Genomic DNA, 23,406 nt, shown 5'->3' with positions numbered 1-23,406 from the left:
GGGCATGTGACTAAAGCCTGACCAATGGCACGTGAGAGGAAGCAAGGGTGGTTACTGACCCATGTTGGGCCAACTGGCCAAGGCAACATCTCAGGGATGGTGGGGTAATAAGGCTGATGGAGCCTGGGCCTCAGATACAAAGGAATCAGCACACCATTGATAGACTGCTTACACCCAGACTGTTTCACAAAGGAGAAATATCTCCATCCTGTTTAAGCTATTGGTGTTTTGTATCTCTGTTAGAACACCATGCCCATCTCTGGAGTTAATCTGGATTTAATCACAAACCTAACGTCTGGATTTAATCACAAACCTGAGCAATGCCCCCTACAAACTTTGTTTTCACTACAACATCATCATCATCAGCTTTGCCAAATGCTGCCTTCTGGGCTGCACGAACAAGATTATCTGAGGCTCTTTTCACAGCATTTCCTGCTGCCTGGAGAGGGAGGAAAAAAACATATATTATATCATTAGAAACAGCCAATTTGGATTCAGCAAGAACAGACATGAAAGTACAGTTCATGGAACTCTGAATCAATTTATCTTCCTATCATCCAATGATAATACAGAATTTCTCTGTTGTTAGAATCCATATGTCTGTCTAGCCGTCCACCGATTTCACCAACACTGGCACCTACCTAACCTTAGGTCATTCACAGAGAAATGAGATCCAGTTCCTGTCTCCCAAGGAACACAGATTTCTGAGGGGGGATTTTCCTTATGAAAACAGATGACTGTACCAGTGTGAAATGTGTGTTAACAGAAGCATGCCCAGGGCTCATCTCCTTGGTCTAGAACACTACCTCCCTCTGCCCCAACCAATTAAGACAAAGGCAAAGTCTTGGCTCACATAGATAGCACTTTCTCTGTCTGCTGTGGTCTTACCCACAGCTCCCCACAGCGCTCCCAGAGTGCTCTGTGCATGCTTCTGTGTGGCCTCTCCCACACCTGTACCCCTCTCCCTCTTGGACAGTGAGTAACTCAGGGACAGAGGCCATGTCTTTTGTCTTTGCCTCCCTAGCGGCTGGCACAATGGGTGCCGAGGGCTGGCACCCACTGAATGCTTCTTGAGGGAATGAAGGCTAGGAAAGCACAGCCTCACCCTGCACGGGGGTGCTGGGAGCTCCACAGTAACTAGGGCCCCCAAAGACAGGTATGTTTTTAGAGGCACAGCGGGGCTCCAGGCCATTGCTAGAGACGGGTAAAGAAAAGCTTTCCAATGTGAAGTCTAGATCTTTCATAAGAGCTATAGCCCACAATGGCTTACTCTTAATAAGCATGAAGCATGGCTCTGGGGACTTGTCCTCTGCCCCCTGAGGTTTGAAATTTTCTTTTAATGGTGGTTCAGGCTTCATTAAGCCTCCCATAGTCCTTGCCCAATCCCCCTCAGAGTCAAGGACTTGTGCACGGGGATGAGCCATCAGAAAGTTGAGTTCTTGTCAAAGTGACTAGCTCATCTGGTGGGTGATTTAAAGTGACCCATGGAGACCACGAGGGCTTGCACTAGAAGGGAAGGGAACGCCAATTAGTATATGACAAGTTCATTCTCAAAATAGCTTTATGAGGTCAGAGGTCACTGTTGTAGTTACCTGATACAGCAAATGGATTGAGTTATTTCTCCGAGACCCTGCAGCTAGTATGTTACAGAGCGGGGATTCGGACACAGATCAGGGTGGTCCCGGAGAATCTCTGGGTCACAGCAAGGGGCTCAGAGGTGACACTGCAGCACCCAGTTACAGCGGTAACGATGACAAGGAGAGCTACCGTGCTTTGCCCGTGTAAGTCCTCGGGACTCACATAAGTATGTTCACATCTCTTGACCTTCATAAGAGCCAGTGTGGGCATCTCTATCCTTATTCCACGGCTGAGGCAGATAAAGGCCCAGAGAGCTGAGTGATCTGTGTTAAGATCATGAACTTAATACATGGCAGAGGCAGGACCTGAACCCAGGTCTCCCTTAACTCAGGATGTTTTCCCCAGAAGTGTTCCCCAAGTCCCCAAGCCACACATTCACTGACATGTAACTCCCCATTTCCCCCCTGGGTTTATCCCAGGAGTTGAATTATGGTAAGGGAGGTGGGTGAGGGAGACTCAGGAGGACCGAGCATCAGAAACACACTTTGGGACTTTCAAAATGAAATGAGAGTCCCCAATGTCAGTGAAATTGTCCAAACATTTCTGCCATTTATGATTTTATTCATGACATATAAAATTTTTTTTCATCCATATAGATAGTCTGCATTCTAACACTTCTAATATCTAGGAAATCTAGAAAATTGGAAACAAAATGTCCACAGTATAAGGAAATTGTGGCAAAGTCAGGTGATGTAGTATCATGCAATCATCAAAAATGAGACTCATGGAGCATGGACCAGTTAGCTTTACATATAGAAATTATGAAGCCTTTTCTTCAAATAAAAAGCTATGTATGATAAAACGTTACGTGAAAAAAAAGCAGAATGTCTCTTGCTGTGATGACAAGCAGACAGTTATTTTGTATAGACATAGAAACAGGAAGAAAAAAATGGTAACATTTGACATGTGAAGAGGTTGAGCCTCTGTGATTTTTTTTTTCACCCAAACATTTCCTTCTCTGTGTTTAAAACACTTCTGTAATTAAAACAATCAGGAAAGGGGCGCCTGGGTGGCTCAGTGGGTTAAGCCTCTGCCTTCGGCTCAGGTCATGATCCCAGGGTCCTGGGATCAAGCCCCGCATCGGGCTCTCTGCTCAGCGGAGAGCCTGCTTCTCCCTCTCTCTCTGCCGCCTCTCTGCCTACTTATGATCTCTGTCAAATAAATAAATGGAATCTTAAAAAAAAAATCAGGAAAACTCATATGCACTGGGAGGGATTCGATTATAACTTTCATCATGAGCACATTCTCTGGGCTCTGGGAAACCTCAGCCACAGTCTTCTAGAAATTTCTCAGTCCTTTTCCTCCTTTCTTTCACAAACAGGGCATGAGGGCCCCTACTGGAATAGGTGCCGCCTCAGGTGTGAAAGATGTGCAGATAAAGACGCAGTACCTGCACCTAAGAAATTCATGGCCTTGTCAAAGGCTTCTAAAGATAAACGTGGTGGTCCCCAGTGACAGGAGCCATAAAAGCGGTCTGGCCAAGTACTCTGGCAGGAGAGAGGAGGGAACAACTGCTCAACACACAGCAGTCAGGGAGGGCTTCCCAGAAGAGGTGACTCTGGAGATGAGTCACAAAGAACAAGCAGGAGATCACCAGGTGGGGCTGGTGGCGAGGGCCAGGACATTCTGGGTGAGCGAGGGCCCCAAGGCATGAGACCAGAGGCACACATGGAGAATGTCAGTTTGCTGGGGCAGGTGTAGGATGCATGGCTGTACTGGGTAGAAAATGAGAAACGTGGGACAGAGTTGCTGATGGAAGGCCTGGTGGGTCATGCCAAGGAAGTGAGACTGTCCCCTTTGGAGACACTTACCCGCTCCAACAGGAGTATTTTCCCACCAGCATCAGTGACCATTACCTGTAGCCGCCTCATGGCCTCTGAGTCCTGGTCGGCCTTCACCTTGCAGGCCACAAGCAGCTGAGCCGTAGAAGCAGCGACCTGCTTGGCAGATGAGATGAGCTTCTCCTCACTGGCGTGCCCCTGAACGGAGGCATTGGCCGCCTCACAAAGACTGCTGGTTGCAGCTGCCACCATCCGGGCCTGGGGACGGTCAGTAGAGAAGTGACCCATAGCCCAAACCTCCCTCCGGGGATCCAAAAAGCAAACGGGAAGGAAGGAAAAGGTGACTCACGGCAGAAATCAGCCCCTGGGACCACTGTCCATCATCGGCAGCATTGGCGGGGATGGAGCCCACCTAGAGAGTGGAGGGTAGAAATCTGTAATGAGCGCTGGGAGGTGCAGAGGGACCTGCAGCCTCTCAGACTCTACCTCACCCTGGAACTAGAGAGGAAAACATCTCATCAGACACACAGCACCAACAGCATGAGAATGGGACACCATTTCTGTCCCTCCAAGTCTGTTCCTGCACATCCTGGCAGGGGTCCCTCTGGGCCCCGGGTTCTTCATCAGAAACACTCAGAATGGCCACCATTTTGTTGCTAGGTAGAGCGTTTCTGGGCCAGCTGCTCAGGAATGAGGGATCAGGGCTGTCCTCCTACGCTTCTTTCCTCTGCTGACCTTTCTCCATTTCAAACATAGGAGCCATGGAGGCCTCTTTCAAGGGCCAAGGGAAACTTACATCTCTCCTGATCGCTGACCCTAAAGCCACGCTGTGACTTTCTGGCAGGTGATGGGGGCGGGGGTGGGGTGGGGGAAGTAGCTGGTGACTTTCCTTCAGTGCAGTTGATGGCAGACCCTTGCCTTAAGGAAATACAGACTATTTTGTCAGGGGTCAGGAGAGAAGTAGAAAGCTGGATGTTAAGATGATCTCTGTTTCTATTTAGAAATTACATCAACAAGTGGAACATTTTCTGTCCAGATGCAGAGGGAACAGCTTTGGGAGGGAAAACCTTTACAGGGTGGGAGGTGCCTGGAAAGGTCAGAGGGAGTACCTCTATTTGAATACGGAATTAGGGATCTGTCAATTATTAGGCGCCATACCAAGGCTCCGTGAACATCAGGTAAAACCCCAAGGTCCTGTCTATAAGCCTATAGTTCACCCTAGTCCTGTGGAACCACCTTTACCAACCTTCTAAATGCCTGAATATATTCAACAAATGTATAAGCAAGTTAGGTTCTCTTAGAACCTAGCAATTTGGCTCACAGTTGGCCCTTTATCAAGGTACTGGAATTTTTAGGTAGGATACTCTTCTCAATGATCCATTTTTAGTCTTTACATACTGATTGGTCAATAAGTACTTAGGTGAGGTCAGCCCTCTGCTGCATCTACAGGACATAAGGGAGAAGCACGAAGGGGCAGACTGCATGCCAGTGGAGAGACAAACATAGATATGCTATATATATATAATAACAAACATACACACGTTATATATATTATATATATAATAGCAAACAATACAGCACACAATGGCTTAGAAAGAAGAGCCGTGGTATGCGGGTTGGACTGGGACAAACTTTAGCTCACAGGAGACTTCGTGGAGGAAGATGGATGGCCACTGGTTGGACATAACTTCCTGTCCGTATTACAAGTTGTGAGGTCAAGGCACAATCGTATTTGTCTACTTGTACATGGACGGCAAAAGCCTTTTAATATCAAACAGAAGTATTTGACAATTACGGTGACCAGACTCCCCAAACCCACAGCCTGACAGGATTTCTGTAGTGCCTCCGGATCTGAGAGGCTCTCCACAAGATGCAGTTTGGATGGAGACAAATCCCACGGTGTATGGGAACAACACGCGGAATATTTTAAACTGGGAGACCCTCCCACACCCAGCATTAGTCTAATATACTATTAATCCTTGGGTCACCGAAAGAGAACTATGTTTTCATGCTAATGCAGATGGAATGGATGACTGGGGGTCAGGCCCATCAAAGAAACCTCAGGTTTTAAAACCAGATTGGCCTTTTGAACAACGGGCTCAGGAAAATGCTAAGGGCAGAGTTGGACAGCATTTTGCCAGAGCCCCGAAGTACGGACTGAGTCGTTGGAGATGGAAAACTGTATTATGCCGCCCCCGACTCTGGTGCTCCCAGAGCCATCCTCTAGGAAAATATGATAGTTTACATCTTTAAATAGCTTCATATACAGTGGGACTATAAATGTCTTGTTCAGAGCCTGATCGCTGCCTGGAACAGGATGCTTTCTTTAACAAGAAGCAGATGATTGGCCCAGAAGCCAAACCCTTCATTCTGGATGTCAGGTTTAAGCAAACAGAGTTTTCAGTGGGGCAGACACAGGCAGCTCAGGGAGGGAATGGTTGCCTGGGGGGCCAGGCCACAGGCCTTCCCACCTTCTCTTTGGTCCTCAGAGACTCACACTGTCCGAATGTCCCAGCAGCTGGCCAGCGCGGTTCACCTACCTTTCCTTGGGCCACCAGCTCCCTCTGGGCTGCCGAGGCCGACTTGACCAGGGCACTTGTGGCGGCAGCAATGGACTTAGCAGCTTCCAAAATCTGTTCTTCAAAGTCCAGGGTCTCGTCTGCTTGCTAGAACAGAAGAAAATGACATCACATGCCATTCGCATCCACGAAGGGTGCTTTTTGCCAAACTACTTACTGCTTGGTCACCTGGCTCTTCATCTGTTTATGACTTTTTTGTCTACACCCAGGTAGAAAGGCCAGAGCTGGCAAAATGCCTCTCCTTCTGCTGCCTCCCACTACCTCGATTCTAAAAGGTACAAGCTGCTAGCGGTGGCATTCTACACCAATTTCCAGTCAGGAAATTCCAAGACAGACTATTTTTCTAGAACAGAGTTTTTAAACAGACACAAATTCACCATGAATAAAATATGCTCAAATGGTCCTGTTGGCATCAATAATGAAAATTTAAATAATCCCTCATCAAAGCCCAAAGAGTGGGTGGTGGTATACTCTTCCAGAGCCTAAAGCTCAAAAATTGGGTTGAAGAAAGGAAAGGTGGCTAGGAGTTGTGAAAAGCCTTATTTTTCTTGTATTTGTAAAAACAAACGTGACAAAGCATTTGCCATCTCTGTTGCTGAGCAGGGAGAGTTCTGTACCAACCACAGATCACCAGAGGCGGGAAGGACACTGAGGCGACATGACGTGGAAGTAGAATCCCCCAGAAGTCTAGGGCCTGGCTCCACCTGGGGAAGGACACTGACCACCCCATGCAGGTGCTGTCAGGCTGTGAGGGCTCTGCTCCAAGTTCACCAGCACTGTGCCCCGTGCTGGCAGAACAAGCCGGGAGGCTGGAGAGCAGCGCTGGTAAGCATGGCAAGTGCAAGGACCTTGGTCCCAGGCTGGCTGGGATGCAGCCTCACCATCTGGGGCGGTCAGACTAGATGCCCTCCAGGTTCCTTCAGCGCTCACGTTGTATGAACCTAAGCAGGGTTAAGTTCCCCTTTGGTTATAGAAGGTTGAAGATGGGGCTATTATCTTTCAGGCATTGTGATGATGGTCAGCTAGAGCAATACTTTTCTTTATGTGCCAAAAAATAAACTTTACCCTCTGAACCAATTTTAAGTGGACCATTCAGTGGCCACAATGTTGTACAACATTGTACATTCACAATGTTGTACAACAGCAATGTTGTACAATTCACAATGTACATTAACAATGTACATTCACATTAAGTATATTCACAATGTTGTACAACAGCAGTATGTTTTTAACAGCAGCTACTGTGTGCCAAGTTCTTTGTTAGGCATGTCCATGTACGTTTCTTGTTTAATTCTCACCGAGCAAGAGGAAAACAAATATTCTAGAGTCGTTCTCGTATTCACAGTGAGAAAAGTGAGGCTCAGGGAGGTAGAGTGCTGTGACACGGTCATATGGCGGCATGAATTCAGACTCTAAACCAGATCTAAACCTCAGCCTCTCTGTTCTATGAGGGTATGTTTTTACTCGCCTGCTTGCCCGTGGGGCATCAGGGAGGACCAGCTTTGGAGCAGAGGCTCGGAGTTGGCCACTAATGGTCCCATGCGAAACATCAGGCAGGATGGATACATAGATACATTTTCCCCCCAGTTCCTACTCCTTACTGCCGCATCTTGAACTATGAGAGATGCCAAGCTCATTTTTGTTTTCACAACTCCAGTGTTATCAAAATAACATTTCAGGGCCCATCTAGGGACTCTGACAAATGATGCCAGCATTTTAGAAGTCTGTGGACAGAAGCCATATATTCTTTCTTATCTGACAAAGTCTTGCTCTAGGAGCATTCAGGACAGAAACGAATTCAGTTGCAGTGGATTCATTCTGGAGGAGGGAGCTTATAGGACTGGTGGAGTATAAAATGTGGTTACTGAAATAGAAAAACAACTCATTATAAGACACTCTGGCATAAAAGATGCTATTATACATAGGCTCCAAGGAAACTGCATTAGGTGAACTTGAATTAAGAGCCTTTTTGGAAAGTTGTTCTACAAAAAAAAACTCAAGCGTGTAACAGATTAAGGTACCAGGGGAAACCAGGTAAGTTCTGAACCCAACGGGGGCCCCTTCCACTGGGGCAGAGGAAACAGAAGCCCATGGTGGCTTCTTAATGTGCCCCAGATCCTTGTCTCTGGCGGGCTCCAAGGTGTGTGGAGTACCCCATCAGATTTCTGATCTCCCAAATTTTAGGATCCACAAAACTGGGACTTTCTTAAAATTAAGTGCTAACTCTAAGCATGGGGTAGATCTAATAGAATCAACTTGTTCCTACCAATTTGACAGGCCTCACCCACATCTTCCGTTGCCCTGAAGGCTTTTTTTCCCCCCTAGAACACATACTTGAAATAGATACTCAGTTTGGAAATATTTTTGACACCCACAGATTCTTCTTGCAATGGCAACTGGTATAAATGTCCGCTGATGAATTTTTGTTTTCTGTTCCATCACATCTCTATGCTTTAAAAAGGACATGGCAGAAAGCCTCATCTCTGGGGGATATTTGCTCTGACTAAAAAGCACCAAGAAGGGCTGAATAAAGCTGAATGGGATGGCTCTAGGGGCGGAGGGCTAATGTTTAGACACCGTAGGCCAGGTTTAAAACTAAGACAAAACACCCACCTCTCTCTCCTGCTGGAAATAAATGTCAACACCAGGTGTCTCCTTATGCCATACACAACTTCTAGCCTATAAGATGGGATTCTCCCTGAGCCAAGGAGACTCGGAAATGTCGAGGTGTCCCTGTCAGGGGTGCCCCCCTGCTCGGTTCCCACCAGCACATGCCATGGCCTCTGGGAGGAGGACCGTAACAGCTAAAAAGGTGCTCCACTGCATTGCAGAAGAGGAGAGAAATGGAATGGGTTGGCTTTCAAAGGACCTTCCTACAGAAAAGGATCATAATGAAACTGCAGGATTTGCCAACAGAAGCAGCCCCATTGTAGCTGGGAGATGGGGAACACTGAGGATAGTAACGTGGAGCTTCCACAAGGAGACCCAGAAGGATCCAGAGACCCAGGGCGCCACGAACTTAAGAAAACGCTCTTATTAAGTAGGCTAATGAACAGAGAGCCTTCCCTCACAATCACCCAAGGATCTGGTTCAAGACGCGGATTGTGTCTCAACAGGTCTGTGGCGGGGCCTGGGAATCTTCCTTTCTGATAAAGGTGGGCTGCTCCACGGGAAATGCTGGCCTGGGTGAAGGAAAACAGACCCCGGTTAACCCAAGCCTACCAGCCTGTCCTCTCTTCCAGGGCACGGGCTGTGTTTTACTCAACGGATGTGGTCTCTCCAGCACACAATCGGGCAGTGTAGACTACATGATAAATGTTTGCCAAATGAATGTATCCATTCAAAAGGAGTCTCCGGAGTTCTAGAGTTCAGCCAGGGGGCAATTTACATGCTTGCAGCAGGAGAAACGCAGCGAGTAAGCATCCACATCAGGAACTGTCCATTCTGAGTCCCTTGGGGAGGAAGGCACGCGCATCTAGGCGCTGGCTCCTGCGCTGTTTACGGCCAGGGGCTGTTGCTTGTATGCTCTGCCTGCACCCCACAACTGCATCCACAGCCGGCTGTGACACGTCCTCAGGCGTCCACAGAGGTAAACGGCATTCCCAGCATTGTACAAGGGGGCTCTCTTAGCAAAGCAGCACCAGGAGAAAGAGTCCTAAGTGTACGAACTAAGACTCTGCTCTGCTTCATGAGCCTGTTAGCTACAGCCTCCAAGGGCTGAATCTGTCCTTTCCTCCCCTGTTCAGTGACCCTTCCTCTGCTCCCCTCCACTGGGAGAAGGCCACTGGCCCCTTCACCACCCGCTTTCGGAAGCTGTCGTTGTTGGACTGCCCACTAAGCTCCAGCAGAAGATGGACTTAGCCTCACCTTGGCTTTCTGGTAGCTGCGAGAATGGCCCAGGCACTCTTTTGCTGGTATTTTTCCTCTTTGGTGCTCTCCTGCAGAGCACCTCTTTTTAAAAAAGTTAGAGGTCTGCTAAGGTTCCTCTGGGGAAAGGTCACATTTGGGGCTGGTTCCCTTGTGGGTGGCTTCCTGTGCTCTGGAGAGCCTCTGAGGACCCCATCTTGCTCTGATCTGTCTAATGTCTCAGGAGCTTGAGTTCCACTGGGGTAGGAGTGGCAGGGGGACAGATGGAAAGGAGAGGGAAGGTCGTTCCTCATTTATATTTTGCCTTTTGGCCTTTTAGGGATTCTGAGGGCATAATCTTTGCAGTAATTCATTCACTTCCTGAACCTGCCTTCCTTTCTACCTCTCTGATGGGGGTGCTATAGGTAAATTATAAATATACAGAGAGCAATACTGACCCACAGTAAATGCTCAGTAACTCCTCGCAATTAATTTCATTATAACTTCCCTCACTACATATATTCCTTGTGGTTTTATTTATTTATTTATTTATTACTTTTATTTTATTTTATTTTTTTTATGTTATGTTAGTCACCATACAGTATATCATTAGTTTTCGATGTAGTGTTCTGTGGTTCCTTACTGGCTTGTAACACCCAGTGCTCATTACAACTCTTGCGGTTTTAAAAACAGTTTTTTAGACTTCAGGCTAAGCCAGTTTTTCTCTCTCGGGATCATTTTCGACTCATAATTTGGAGAAAGGTTCTAACTGCCATTTCTGATGACAGCCTAAAATTATCATAAATAAAAGCCATAATCCAAATTTGAACGGAATATCAGGTAATACACGCTACAGACCGGAGCTGCTTCCAGCTTCTCCCCCAACACCGAGACAGGAGGTGGGCCCTCTGGGCTCTAAGTCAGCGACCTGCACGTTCTGACCACGTGACCTTGAGCCGTGGCTGCCTTTCTCCAGGGATCCATCAGGTTTCTGTTAGTAGCTTAAGGAGGAACCTCAACTCTCCCAGTCCTTTAGTTCAGATGTGTTACAATTCCAAATGAAACCTTTCTTCATTAAGAAGGTGCTGGCTAAAATAACCAGGCACTACTTTTTCTCTGCCTTCTTCTCCCGGTCTCTCATTGCCAACTTCCTCTCTGACAGATTCTGGGGCATATACCACAGAGAAGAAGAATGCTTCTGTCTGTGGTCCTTTCACTTGGTCTTTTGTTTGTGAATTACATCCCTGTAGCTCCTCCCCACAATGATCTTGGAGGTGAGGGAGGTGATGGTACCCAGAGGACAAGGCTCAAAGGTCACTGCCCTGAGGTCGGCCTTCCTCCCTGAAAACCTCCCTTAAGGGACTGCCTTGCTAAGAGCCGATAAACACAACAGTCACTTTTCTCACAACAGGTGGGTGCATCACAACGCATGGTGCCATTTTTCCAGGTAGGAGCTGTGCTTTGCTCTGTGTTTCTTAAAGTCTGCAGAATGCTTGCTACTCAAAACCAGGTCGTATCCCATCTGAAACTTAAAAAAACCCTTTGGACATATTCTTTAAAAGTGTGGACATTTTGCATATAATTTAAATGTCCTTGAGGGAAACAAGAAGGCCAACACCAAGAACTCCCACCACACCAGGGAAGCATTTTCTGGCCAGTTGGAAGTGTGAGTGGAATAGGCAGCCACATTTCTCCTTTTTTATTTGTAGTGAGTCTGGCTGCTCCTGGTCTGCTTCTGGAATTGAGGGGAGAGGTACCTTGGTGGGGGAGACCTCAGTCTGCACCCAAAGACTCAACTGTAAGGGCTATACCAGCTTTTCTTGTAGAGGCCCCATGGGTGGGTTATCTTCAAGACCCTCACCTGTACTATAAAAGAAAATTTACAAATGGGAAAATACTTCGAATAACTAGACCTGCCAAAAGCCCCAGTCTGGCCTCACCCCCTCTGAAAGCTCCAGGGAAACAGTAAGTAGTCCAAGTGGATGACAGAGAGAAAGCAGTGCCAAGTGGTTTTGCCTGCCACTTGGGGAGAGACCAGCCTTTGTACCCAGATAAGAAATAATGTATGTTCGTGTAGCATCCATTAGAAAAGGTCCAAGCTTGCACAGTTAGGATCTTGGGAGTTGGTTTTCCCATAGTACCTATTGTTTCATTAGGGCGTGGGTTTGTTTGTTTGTTTGGATGAAAAGTAGTATCAGTGAAATGATCTTTTCATTGCTACTTCTGTTAGGCAGAAAAATCCTTCAAGATCATTGGGATTTCAGAAAAGTCACGTGCATGTTTACTTAGGAAGCACGGACAAACAGGATAATGGAATGCTTTCAAATATTTGATTAGATACACCCACCACAGGTAAGCTCCTTTGCTCTGACTCCTCTACATGTCTGCGAAGGGTGTGACAAGAGCAGCTCCACCACTGGCAGGGGTCACCGGGAACATGAGCTAGCTGAGCTCCGCAATATGGAGAAGGCTTCTAGACCTAACCAGGGGAAGCCTTCCTGACTCATCTGTTCAAACCACTGGCTCGCCAACCGTGTGGGGCACTGCTTACATGCATGCACACAGACGTGCTGTTAAAGGAGCACTGCTTCTCTGCTCCAAAGAACTGAGCTACGGGCACCACAGTGCTCTTTCCAGAAAGCAGAGCTCACAATCTTTTGTTGAGAGAGATCAGAATGAACACACACATTCTTTGCAGGCTCCTCTAGGGGGGAGGTCAAAGCCAACCAAAGAAGGCTGCTGTGTGCCAGAAAAAATGTTTCATAATCCCAAACTTCCTCTTGCACCCAATTAGGCTATTGTCAGCTTATTCTAAATGTGACCAACCTCTACTGACCAGTTAACCTCTTACAGGAAATTGAACAGACAGATTACGGTCTGCACTGCATTATCTGTATTAGATACATGCAGTCCTAAGCAAGTGTATATAAAGCCCAGTGACTCACCCTTCCTACCGCTGGTATGGCCGATTCGGTTTATACATTGTGATGCTATGGGTGGAAGGGAAAGTTACAGAGAGCTGATCTGTGCTTGCATTTTTGCAGAAAACTTGATTAAGAAAAGGACTAATTTCAAAGCTGAGGATCGGGACAAAAGTGAACTACGATGCAATGTCTGGATGTGTTTAGGGCTGATAATCCCGATGTTTATCCCATGGCACAAACATGGGCTAGAACCTTCCATTTTTTTCCACTGAGCATATCCCTTAAGGATTCATTACTGCACAAAACTAAGCTATACAGAGTATCTCACATCCATAATTATGACTTGTTTCTACAACAAACAAAAGAATCTAGCAGTACTGACATGCTACAAGAAAAAAAAATGGAATATGACATCATGAAAGGGAACGAGCACCCCATCTTCTAAATCTGCTTGTGATTTTAACGTGTTCTTTCCTGTTGCCTTATAAGCTATATTAGGAACCCCCGGAGACAGGGCAAGACACTGTAGGAATATGTTTGATATATAGTTGGATTAAATAACAACCTAATATATCAAACATATCACACAGAGGCCTGCAGAAAAGGCATCCAGGTTGCACTGGGCTCGAGAACAGGCACCGTATGTACGGCAGGAAGTCCATTACCTGTCTGTGGAGCACAGGCTGCTTGTACGTGTGGAAACGGCGCCATTGGCAACATCGCAGTCTCATGCACCAGAGCTCACCGACCTTCCCCTTTTGCCTTCCTGCCATCTTCCCAAGCAAACAGTGGAGCTAATGGTGTGAATTTGTTATTCACATCTGGGAGATTCCAGGCAAAAAGAGGTGCTTAAATTTTAAGGTCCTGAGCTGGGAATATACCAGGAATCATCTTCATAAACAATGAAGCATTCTACTTTTAAAACAGGCGACCTGAGAATGTGGTGAGCAGAATAATTTCAACAACAACAACAAAAAACCCCCCAAAACAAAAACCCATTGCCCTTCCCCAGTACTATTCTTCAAAGCAGTGTAAATGCCCCACGGTTACAAAGGAAAGCATTGTCGGCTCTGTGCTGAGGGCTTGTGTGGTCGTGTGTAGTTACAGGGAGAGGAATGTGAGAGCAAATGCTTATTCCTAGTATCCTGAGGATTCCTTCCTTATTTCAGTTATGGAAGGGCCTGGAGAGAACTGGTTAACCACAAAAGACTGGTTGACGGTGGGGTCAGATTGGACTTTTTTTTTTCCAATTAGGGAAATAAATTCCTACTTATGTAAAGGCAAGAAAGATATTTTATTTCATGCAGTTATTACCACAAAGCAGAGGGTACTCTGAAACAGGCACAAAAACCATAGTTTGGGTTGACGGTTTCTTTAGAATGGTTTTAGAGATACTGTAACCCACGTGGCCAGAGCCTCTGACCATTGGGAGGAGTAAGGCTTCAGATCACTTTTGGGTACTCATGAAGTACAAAGCACCTTCCTCACATGAAGACGGGAGCGCCCTAAAGTAGAGCTCCCCAAGGAAGGGGCTCGAATCAACAGTTATGTCCACTTTGACTTTTCCAGAAGGATTTCTTGGCTTTGTGTGAAGACCCAGACTGTCAACACGAAGGCAGGATGATCCCAGGGCAGGGCAGGGAGTGCCCCCCTGGCCCATTTCAGCATTTTTTAAGTGCTGTTGTTTTTAAAACACTGCTCTATAAAAGGTTAAAACACAGGCCCTCCCTTAATTCCACAGTCGCCCTTGTACATCTCCCTGTCTCCCTCATATGCAAGGTTTTGTTTATAGAGTTGTGACCGTAATAGCACATCATTCTGCATCCTGTGTGTTTTTCTTTTTTTACTTTACATTGATGCCATGAGCATCTTCATACGACACAGTCCTATCAACCATTCTTTTAGATGGCTGCGTACTTTTTCTTCAAAGAGACACTCGGGTCGTATCTAACTTCTTCCTACAAATGAGGCTACAAGGAATAGGCTTCCCTGACACACAGAGCTTTCTTTCTCTCTGGATTTTGTCCTGCAGCTCGGCACAGCTTCCCAGAAGAGGCATTAATAGCTCAAAGGGTACAGGCAAACTCCAAACTTCCTCTGGGGGGCTACAACAGCCTCTGACTACTGGCTAGACCCAAAGGACTCGGGTGAATGGACTCCGCACCCAAAGTCCACATCCACTGCTTCCAGCTCCGCCAAGCCTGCGGACTCTGGCAAGGTTACTGTGCCCTTGACTTTGCACGCATGGAGCAGGAATGGAAATACGTGTTGCTCTGTGGACTTGCTGCAAGGGCCAGATGAGTTCATCCATGCAAAGCACCTAGAAGGCTGCCTGGCTCCGGCTGGGTACTCAGTCAATGTGAGCCTTTTGTTTTGTTTTCTTTTTGCTACGGCCATCAGCTCATGGATCTATGGAATAATTTTTATTGCAGGCATTCCCGAGGAGTTAGTAGATAAAAGTCTCTGAAGCATAGTTTCAGTGATGGTAGTACAGTTACTGCTTATTAAGTTAGGCACTGTGTTCTTAAATTATCTCATTTAATTGCTGTAACAACATTTATTCTATGGGGTAGGGCCTCTAATAACTTGTATTTTCAGCTCAAGAATTCTAAGGTGAATCAATGGCTAGACAGAGGGCAACTAGGATTCAGAGACAGAGCTCCGAGGGGTCCTGCAAAAGGACAGATGGAGAGGGACTGAAACAGGAGCTCTCAGGACCTGGCAAAGCGCTAATGTTACAGGAGCACCAGGCGAATTCTCCAGAACAGTGCCAAATGACATGACTTCAGCATTAGCAGACGGAAGCTTTCCAGGAGAGGCTTGTTGTATGAAATCAGATGAGGAAGAGGAAAAACCAATTACGCACAAAGCCTCTAAATCTTAGTCAATGGTTGTTTGCTTCTCAGCTGAAAGTAATTTTCCATTTGTGATTAACTTGATTTACAAAGCAGAAATAAAGACGTAGACAGAAAATGGGAGTCGCCCCTATACACACACTCCTTGCTTAAGCTTGTTGAGAACAACTTGGACCATTTCAGACCACTTAAGACCTTCAGCTTAGAGGCTAGTGGAGGGAACCCTGGTAAACCCCCAGGTCAGAAGCCATGACTCTCAAATCACCTCTTGATAAGAAATTTAAAGACTGCCTTCACCAAGTCTAGAGCAATTATTAGAAGACTGGCTTGAAGAATTTCATGGTTTTAAGAAGGTTCCCAAGGTTCATACATTCACTACCTGCTCATGTCTACTTTCCACACAACATGAACCCAGGCTCTGCTTTTGAGGGGTGTGGCATATTCTAGTGCTCAGACTCCATCCTTTGGTCTAATAAATAAAAGGTAGAATTTTCGGCATACGTCATCTGAGGGATCCAACTTTTCTGAGGGCAAAACCAGATTTTACTTCCTAAGGTCCTTGGGTTCTTGGAAGGGAAGTGAGGTTACAGGTGCCATAACTTGCCTGATAGTAAGAGAAAGAGGCCTCCTCTAGTTCTACCATCTTCTGAAGATAATCATGGGGGCTGGTGGTGGAGGGCGTGGAGGGACAGGTAAGAGCTTAAGAGGGTTGGGCTTTACTCCTGGAGCACAAGCTCATTGTTCTTTTGTGTAATCATTGTCCTCGCTGCTGCCCAATCTTAAAATAGTTCTTTAAATGGCCATTTCTCTTCATATCTACTCATGCTCTTAAGTTTTAAACATTTATCCCGATGACACACACAGACGAGGAAAGAGACCAGCCCACCACAGCCTCCAGCACATACTACCAAAGTCTGTCACCAGATCCACTTTTGAGGTCCACGTTGTCCTCTCTATCGATTTTAAGGAAAGGAGAGGCCCACAGCATTGCTCTTTGCATTACATTATGGAAACCAGACAATGGGAGGGTGATGGCATCAAGTTCAGGGACAGCGATTTTCCATAATAAGCACCCAACACCTGCTTTAGATGGAATGGAACTGAACTTGGATTGCAAATGCCCGGGTTCTTCCTCTGGATAACCCACAGGTATTTTTCTGGGTGGTTAACCTGAAGGATCCACCTGTGGGTTTCTCTCCATTCCCTGTGCAAAGGTGCTGGGCCGGGAGAGCAGGTGGGCAGCTTAGGAGTCCAACCGCAGGGAAGGAGACAAGCCTCCTGAGGCACACCAAGCTCCACCTCAGAGCGGTCTGCAGGAAGACCCAGTGACACCAGACAAGCAGTCACACACGGACACTCACTTTTGGTTTTGCTCTTGGCTTCAGTTGCTCTAACTTCTTAGCAGCAGCCTCAATGGATGCTGCGGCCCCCAGTAATTCTGTTTCTGCAATGACGGTTGGGTCTTCTGGATCCACCCACTCTGTTCCTAAAATCAGTCCAAAGAGGGTCATTCTTGGTAGCTGTGACCACAGGGCACTGGCTTCGCTACAAACAGTATCTGGATTGGCATGCAGGGAAGCTCTGTAAGCCTACCAGTGCCGTGGTGCTGAGCGATCATCTCTCCGGCTCTCACAGAGAGCGCCTGGGGTCAGGGGAGCTCCTGTGGGCTCCTGTTTCTCTAGGCAGTATGTACACAGCCCCGGCACAGTCCTCAGTGAGAGTTTCAAAAATCGGGATCTCATGGTCCAAGGCCAGCTCGAGATTTACTCTAACTTCTCACTTAGAGCTCACGAATGCCAGTAACCATTTCTAAGAGACTGAAGACTTTGCCGACCTTCCAGATTTGCCCTTCTCTTCTCTGGGGACTCATGGAGAAGAGCCATTCACCTCAACTCAAACAAAGGGAAACTGAATTTCTCTGGTGAGGTGACTGCTTCTAATGCCACTGTGAAGGGGTGTGCAAACAATGTACCCAGACAGCATCATTTCCTAAACATGAAGTGTGTTATGCAAACGAGGAAAAATATTCTGATGAAGGAAAACACAGATAAAAATAAATGGCGGCACCCCTCAGAGAAGTGAGCAGTTCCAGAAGGACTATACCATTTTGGTAGAAGTACTTAATGCAAAGACTGGAAAAAAGCCTTGTTTCAGGAGGCTATAACCTCCTGAAACAAAGAGGTAATATAACAAATAATTATAATTATTATTATAATTTTATTATTAAAATCTAACTCTATTCCCATTTGTTTAGGGAAAAAAAAAAAAAGTACCTCACTGTTTCCCTGGGGCCTGGGCTGGCTGTGCAGTTTCACTGCTCAGTTTGCTACACTGAGCCTGTACTCAGTTCGCTGTACTCGCTCGGCGCGAGAGTGCGTCCTACCTTTCATGGCTTCCGCGGCCTGGATGAGCTCAGTCACCGCACCGGCGACGCGCTTGGAGAAAGCAGCCAGCTGGTGCTTGAGTTCCGGGCTCGGTTTCTGAAGAATCTACGGATGAAGACAAACACGTAAGAAAGACAGTAGCCACTGCGAGAGAAAGTCCACTCTGACTGGCGGACAGAGTTGGAGAGCCTGGTTTTAAGTGGCAACTCTGTCACCAGGTGACTTCGGAATTTGAGGGAAAACACTTGAGGCTCACTGGCCTTCAGTTTCCTCACGTGAGAAATGAAAAGCTGGGACCCAGTAGTTTCCTTAAGGTCCCTTCTGACATGTTTCCCTAAGATCACAAGTGAGATGAGGTCCTTACTGGTCCTTCATTTGCACTTTCACTCTTATACAAAAACGTATGTACACAAAAGTGACCTGCAGTGTAAGTATGGTCCAAGGGAACAGGAAAGCCTGAGGTTGCAAGTCAGCTGGTACTTGTGACAAAAAAATGCGGGACCCGTAAACATAGGAGACTCCAGTGGGGGCTTAGAGACAAAGTCCCCAAGACAGCAACAACCAACTGATCAGAGGGCTGTTCCTGAAGGAACATTCCATCTCCAGGGTTTTGACTGCAAGCTCTCCTGGGAGACGTCCTGAGGATTTTCTTTCTTTCAGACTGGCTCAAAAGTTCTTAAAACTTCTTTTTTGTTTTGTTTTTTTATGGTATTAAAAAAGATATTGGAGGGCGCCTGGGTGGCTCAGTGGGTTAAGCCGCTGCCTTCGGCTCAGGTCATGATCTCAGGGTCCTGGGATCGAGTCCCGCATCGGGCTCTCTGCTCAGCAGGGAGCCTGCTTCCTCCTCTCTCTCTCTCTGCCTCTCTGCCTACTTGTGATCTCTCTCTGTCAAATAAATAAATAAAATCTTAAAAAAAAAAGTCTTTAAAAAAAATAATAAAAACGATATTGGATATCCAACACCCACTCCAATTTATAGAATATCCTGTGAGGATTTCTTCTCAAATCACTCACAAATGGAACTAAGAAACTGGATGAGACCTCCACCACAAATTTATATTCAGACTTAGACCTTCCTGCTCCTTCCTAATTTTGAAATTCTTCTTCCAACGTTCTTTTTATGCATCTCTTTGCCATACTTCTCAGTGGTCATTTTCAGATTTAGAAATGCCAAAACACTCGGGAGGAAAGCACAACGGCTGTCTCTCTATGGACAATCCTGAAGTCTCTGAGCCAGGGACAAAGTCTGGACTTTGAGACAAACCTGTGATCACATGTGGCTTCACTTGCACCTGGTTTATGACATCAGGCAGATTACTGAGCCCCTCAGAACCCATTCTCTCATCTGTAAAACTGGAATACTGCCCATCCTTCAGCACTGGCATAAAGATCAAATGGACTAACATACGAGAAGCATCCTGCGTGATGCCTGGAGCACAATAGGAATTCACTAAATATTATCCCCTTCTTGGTGTCCCATACCCTTTTTCACTAGGCCAGGGAGCACACTCTTTCTTAGGAGTCTGAAAAGATGTCTTTTGGACCCAGAGCTAAAAGAACCAAGAAAAGCTTGGTTAAAAAAAAAAAATCTGGGGTTGGGGTAGTTAATGGGATTATAGTTGGACCAGCCCCAGGCACACCAGTGCATAGAAGACAGTATATTAAATGCTTGAACGGACTGGTCAAAGATTTTTGAACATCACTTTACTGTATCTATCCCTATCTTCCTTCCTCTTGCAATCTTTTCCATTTATATTTGCTACTGTTCTATGAATTCAGCTGCTCTGCTCTTACTTTCTCACCCTTGAACTTATATATAGCACTATGCAGATATTCAGAACTCAGTATAGGGGCACCTGCCTGTCTTGGTTGGTGGAGCATGCGACTCTTGATCTCAGGGTTGTGGGTTCAAGCCCCACATTGGGTGTAGAAATTACTTAAAGATAAACTCTCTTGGAAATAAAAGCACTCAGTACAAACCTGTGAATGAGTGAACAAATGAACAGATGAGTAAAAACAGAACAACATGCTATCGGGAGAAGTCCTAATATGATGGCTTCATGGATCAGTTCCAAAACCACAATAGAATTACGGAAAGGTACAGGGAAGGGGTTAGGTGTCTTTTATTTTCTAATACAACCAGGGGAGACACAGTTCAGTTAAGTGTAGGTTCTAGGATCAAACTATATTTGAAACCCTGGTCTAGTTACTTATCCTCTCTCTAAGCCTCAGTTTAAGGCAATTGCCTATTAAATAGGCATAGTAATAGTCCTTTTGTTACAGAGTGGTGGTAAGATTGTGTAAATTAATATGTAATTTAATATATAATCCCATCAGGGCTATTGAAGGAACTAGATTGATGTAGAGCCTGGGCATCAGGATTTTTAAAAGTCCCCCATGTGATTCTCATATACAGTTGTGAACCTATATTTGTCATGAACCACAGCTCCAGACTCAAATGGTGGCATTTGGCACCACTTAACTGTAAAAGGTTATACTTTTTTTTTTTTTTTTTGAAACAATGCATGCTGTAAGGCCACCAAGTGAATAATGGTTATGGCTCAGGATTTGAAATGCTAAATGGTCCATAGGCCTCGTTTGCTGGTTAGTTGGTTTATCCATTGGGGTCAACAAAACAAGAATAAGCCAAGAATTAAAGGTATGATGGGAGACTCACAGTAAATGATGCACTGAATATTCTCCCTTTAAGATAAAAAATATGGTAAGGATGTTCGGTCTCATACTTCTATCAATATTGTACTAAAATTTCTGGACAGTGAAACAGGGCAAGAAAAAAAAAAACAACAGCAAAAAAATGGCACACAGAAAAGAAGAAGTAAAATAATTTTTGTTCCTAAGTAAAATCAATGTCTATGTAGACAATCCTGAGCATCTGTAGAAAAAAGTTTCTAGAACTAATAAGTGAGTACAGCTAGGTTATAGGCTCTAAGGTCAATATACAAACATAAATTATATTTTTATATATAACAATAAAAATTGGGAATTTTAAAGAAGCAGTGTCATTTATAACAGGATAAAAATTATGAAATTCCTAGTGTTAAACTGACAACAGATTTGAATGCTAAAAACTATAAACACTGTTGAAATTATTCAAAAAGACCTAAATAAATGGAGAGACATACCATATTCATGGATGAGAAGACTCTTCAGATGTCAATTATCCTCAAATCTTACCTACACTTCCAGTCAAAATTCCAACCAGCTTTTTAAAAAAAGATACTGACAAGATGATCCTAAAATATATATGAAATGCAAAGCACTATAGAATGACTAAGACTATTTTGAAAAAGAATGAAGTTGAAAGTCTTAAACTAATTGATTTTAAGACTCTATATATAAAGTTAGTGGTAATCAAGATACTGTGATATTGGTACATAGATATATAGATCAATGAAGCAGAAAAGAGTCCAGAACTAGATTCACACATATGGTCAACTGATTTTCATTAAAAGTGCTAGGATGTGTTTACTTCAATGGGGACAGAATAATTTTTTTCAGCAAATGGTGATGGATTGGATAGCCATATGTAAGAATATGAACGTTGACCCTTCCCCCACACTATATGGATACATTAACTACAAATGGAGTATAAACCCAAATATAAGAATTAAAACTGTACAGAAGAAAACAAAGGAAAATAATCTTAGTGATCTTGGATTGCGTAAGGATTCTCAGAGGACAAAACATATAAATTATGGTTAAAAACTTCAAAAACCATGAATTTGGAAATTTATGCTTTAGAACTTTAGAAACACTATGTTAAGTTAAAGAACCAGTCACAAAAGACCACATACTGTGTGACTCCATTTATATGAAAAGTCCAGAATAGTTCAATCTACAGAGGCTTTAAAGGCATTAGTGTTTGTGTAGGGTTTGGCCTGAAGGTAAGGGCAATGAATGACCGGTTAAGGCTAAAGATTTTTTTGGGGGGTGAGGAAATGTTCTAATATAATGTGATAGGTGCGTATCTCCATAAATACAGTAAAAGCCAATCAATTTAATGCCTTAAGTGGGCAAATTCTGTCATATGCCAATTATAGCTCAAGAAGGCTGTGGAAAAGAGAATTAATCTGGCAAGCAAACAAAAAAACAACAGGAAACTGGTGAAGGGTAGAAGAGTGTGCCACCCCAAAATATAACTTTTTAGTATAAGGATTATTTTGAGCTAATTTTTTGAGAAAGAGCAGATACAGGGGAAGCTCCGAAAACAGAGTATAAGTTACTTTTTTGAAAGGGAAATTTACATTAAAAAGTTCATTTGTTAAGGGTGTCTCCCTCTTCCTGCTTGAAGAGAAGGTTGATTCTCTATCACAAGAGGAATTTATCAGTGGTGAGGGCACAGATTTAAATCTGAGTAACTGCCTTACCCTACTTTACTAAGCTTTTCCTGGTAACCAACCTCCCACCAGTGATCTCCCCTCAACCAATGACACACTTTTTTTTTTTTTTTTCTTGAGCTAAAGATGGTATTTAAGCTGGTGGTTCAGGCCACCTATACAGTTACTCATTTTTTTTCTCCTGGATATCTGCCATGTATCCATGAGTTGTACAAGTTAATACATTTATTTTTCTCTTGTTAATCTGTCTTATTACACAAGGCAAGAACTCAGAAGGGTTAGGAGAAAATTATTTTTCCTCCCCTTATATTGGGATACAATCTTAAAACTAATTTGATAACCTGTGCAAACAGAAACATTCAATTCATGTTATATGTTTGGGATAAAAGGTATATTTTGGTTTTCCTTTTATATTTTCCCAAGTCCTATCTGCTTTTTGTTTTCTCAACTCTCTGCAGCACTGTTTTCTAATAACACACATTTGCCTCCCTCCCCAGACATTGTTATAAAAATGACATGGCAAAAAACACCCTAAGAGAAACTATTAAAAACAAAACAAAACAAAACACCAAAAGACTAGGGGCCCTTGGGTGGCTCAGTCAGTTAAGTATTTGACTCTGATTTTGGCTCAGGTCATGATCTCAGGGTCATGGGATCAAGTCCCGTGTCAAGCACCACACTGCTTCATGCTAATCTTGGAGCCTGCTTGAGAGTCTCTCCCTCTCCCCCTCCCCAACTCTGCTTGCATGTGCATGCTCTTTCTCTCAAAAAAAAAAAAAAAAAAAACCCACAAAAAAAAAAACCCTAACAATTTATATCTAGAAAATGTAAAAAGTCCTAAAATTTCTGTAATAAGACAAAAATTAGGAAAAAGATCTGAACAGGCACTTCATCAAAAAAGACACAGAAAGCAAACAGGTGCATAAAAAAGATACTCAACCTTGTAAATTAAAGCCACAATGAGACACCACTACGTTCCCACTGGAATGGCTAAAATTAAAAGATGGATGATTTCGGGGCGCCTGGGTGGCTCAGTGGGCT

The 23,406-nt window shown here is 44.8% G+C and overlaps 1 protein-coding gene across 7 annotated transcripts in view; it reads right to left on the bottom strand.

Annotated features, from left to right (window-relative positions):
• Nucleotides 1-23,406, bottom strand: part of TLN2 (talin 2) — a 421,428-nt gene that overhangs the window by 5,683 nt on the left and 392,339 nt on the right. For 4 of the 7 annotated variants that reach the window (XM_032342743.1, XM_032342748.1, XM_032342744.1 and 1 more), the window contains 6 exons: nt 18,007-18,112; nt 16,985-17,109; nt 5,960-6,085; nt 3,769-3,831; nt 3,450-3,677; nt 314-439 (listed from right to left, as the gene is read on the bottom strand). In XM_032342743.1, coding sequence (XP_032198634.1) covers nt 314-439; nt 3,450-3,677; nt 3,769-3,831; nt 5,960-6,085; nt 16,985-17,109; nt 18,007-18,112 — 774 coding nt within the window. Of the gene's footprint in view, nt 1-313; nt 440-3,449; nt 3,678-3,768; nt 3,832-5,959; nt 6,086-16,984; nt 17,110-18,006; nt 18,113-23,406 lie in introns of those variants that run through there. The other 3 variants (XM_032342747.1, XM_032342749.1, XM_032342750.1) reach the window with 2 other exon arrangements.

This window comes from Mustela erminea, chromosome 5, assembly GCF_009829155.1.
Source record: "Mustela erminea isolate mMusErm1 chromosome 5, mMusErm1.Pri, whole genome shotgun sequence".
In the NCBI taxonomy this organism is placed as follows: Eukaryota; Metazoa; Chordata; class Mammalia; order Carnivora; family Mustelidae; genus Mustela; species Mustela erminea.
The sequence above is the reverse complement of the archived record's forward strand: the minus strand, read 5'-3'. Positions and strand labels throughout refer to the sequence as shown.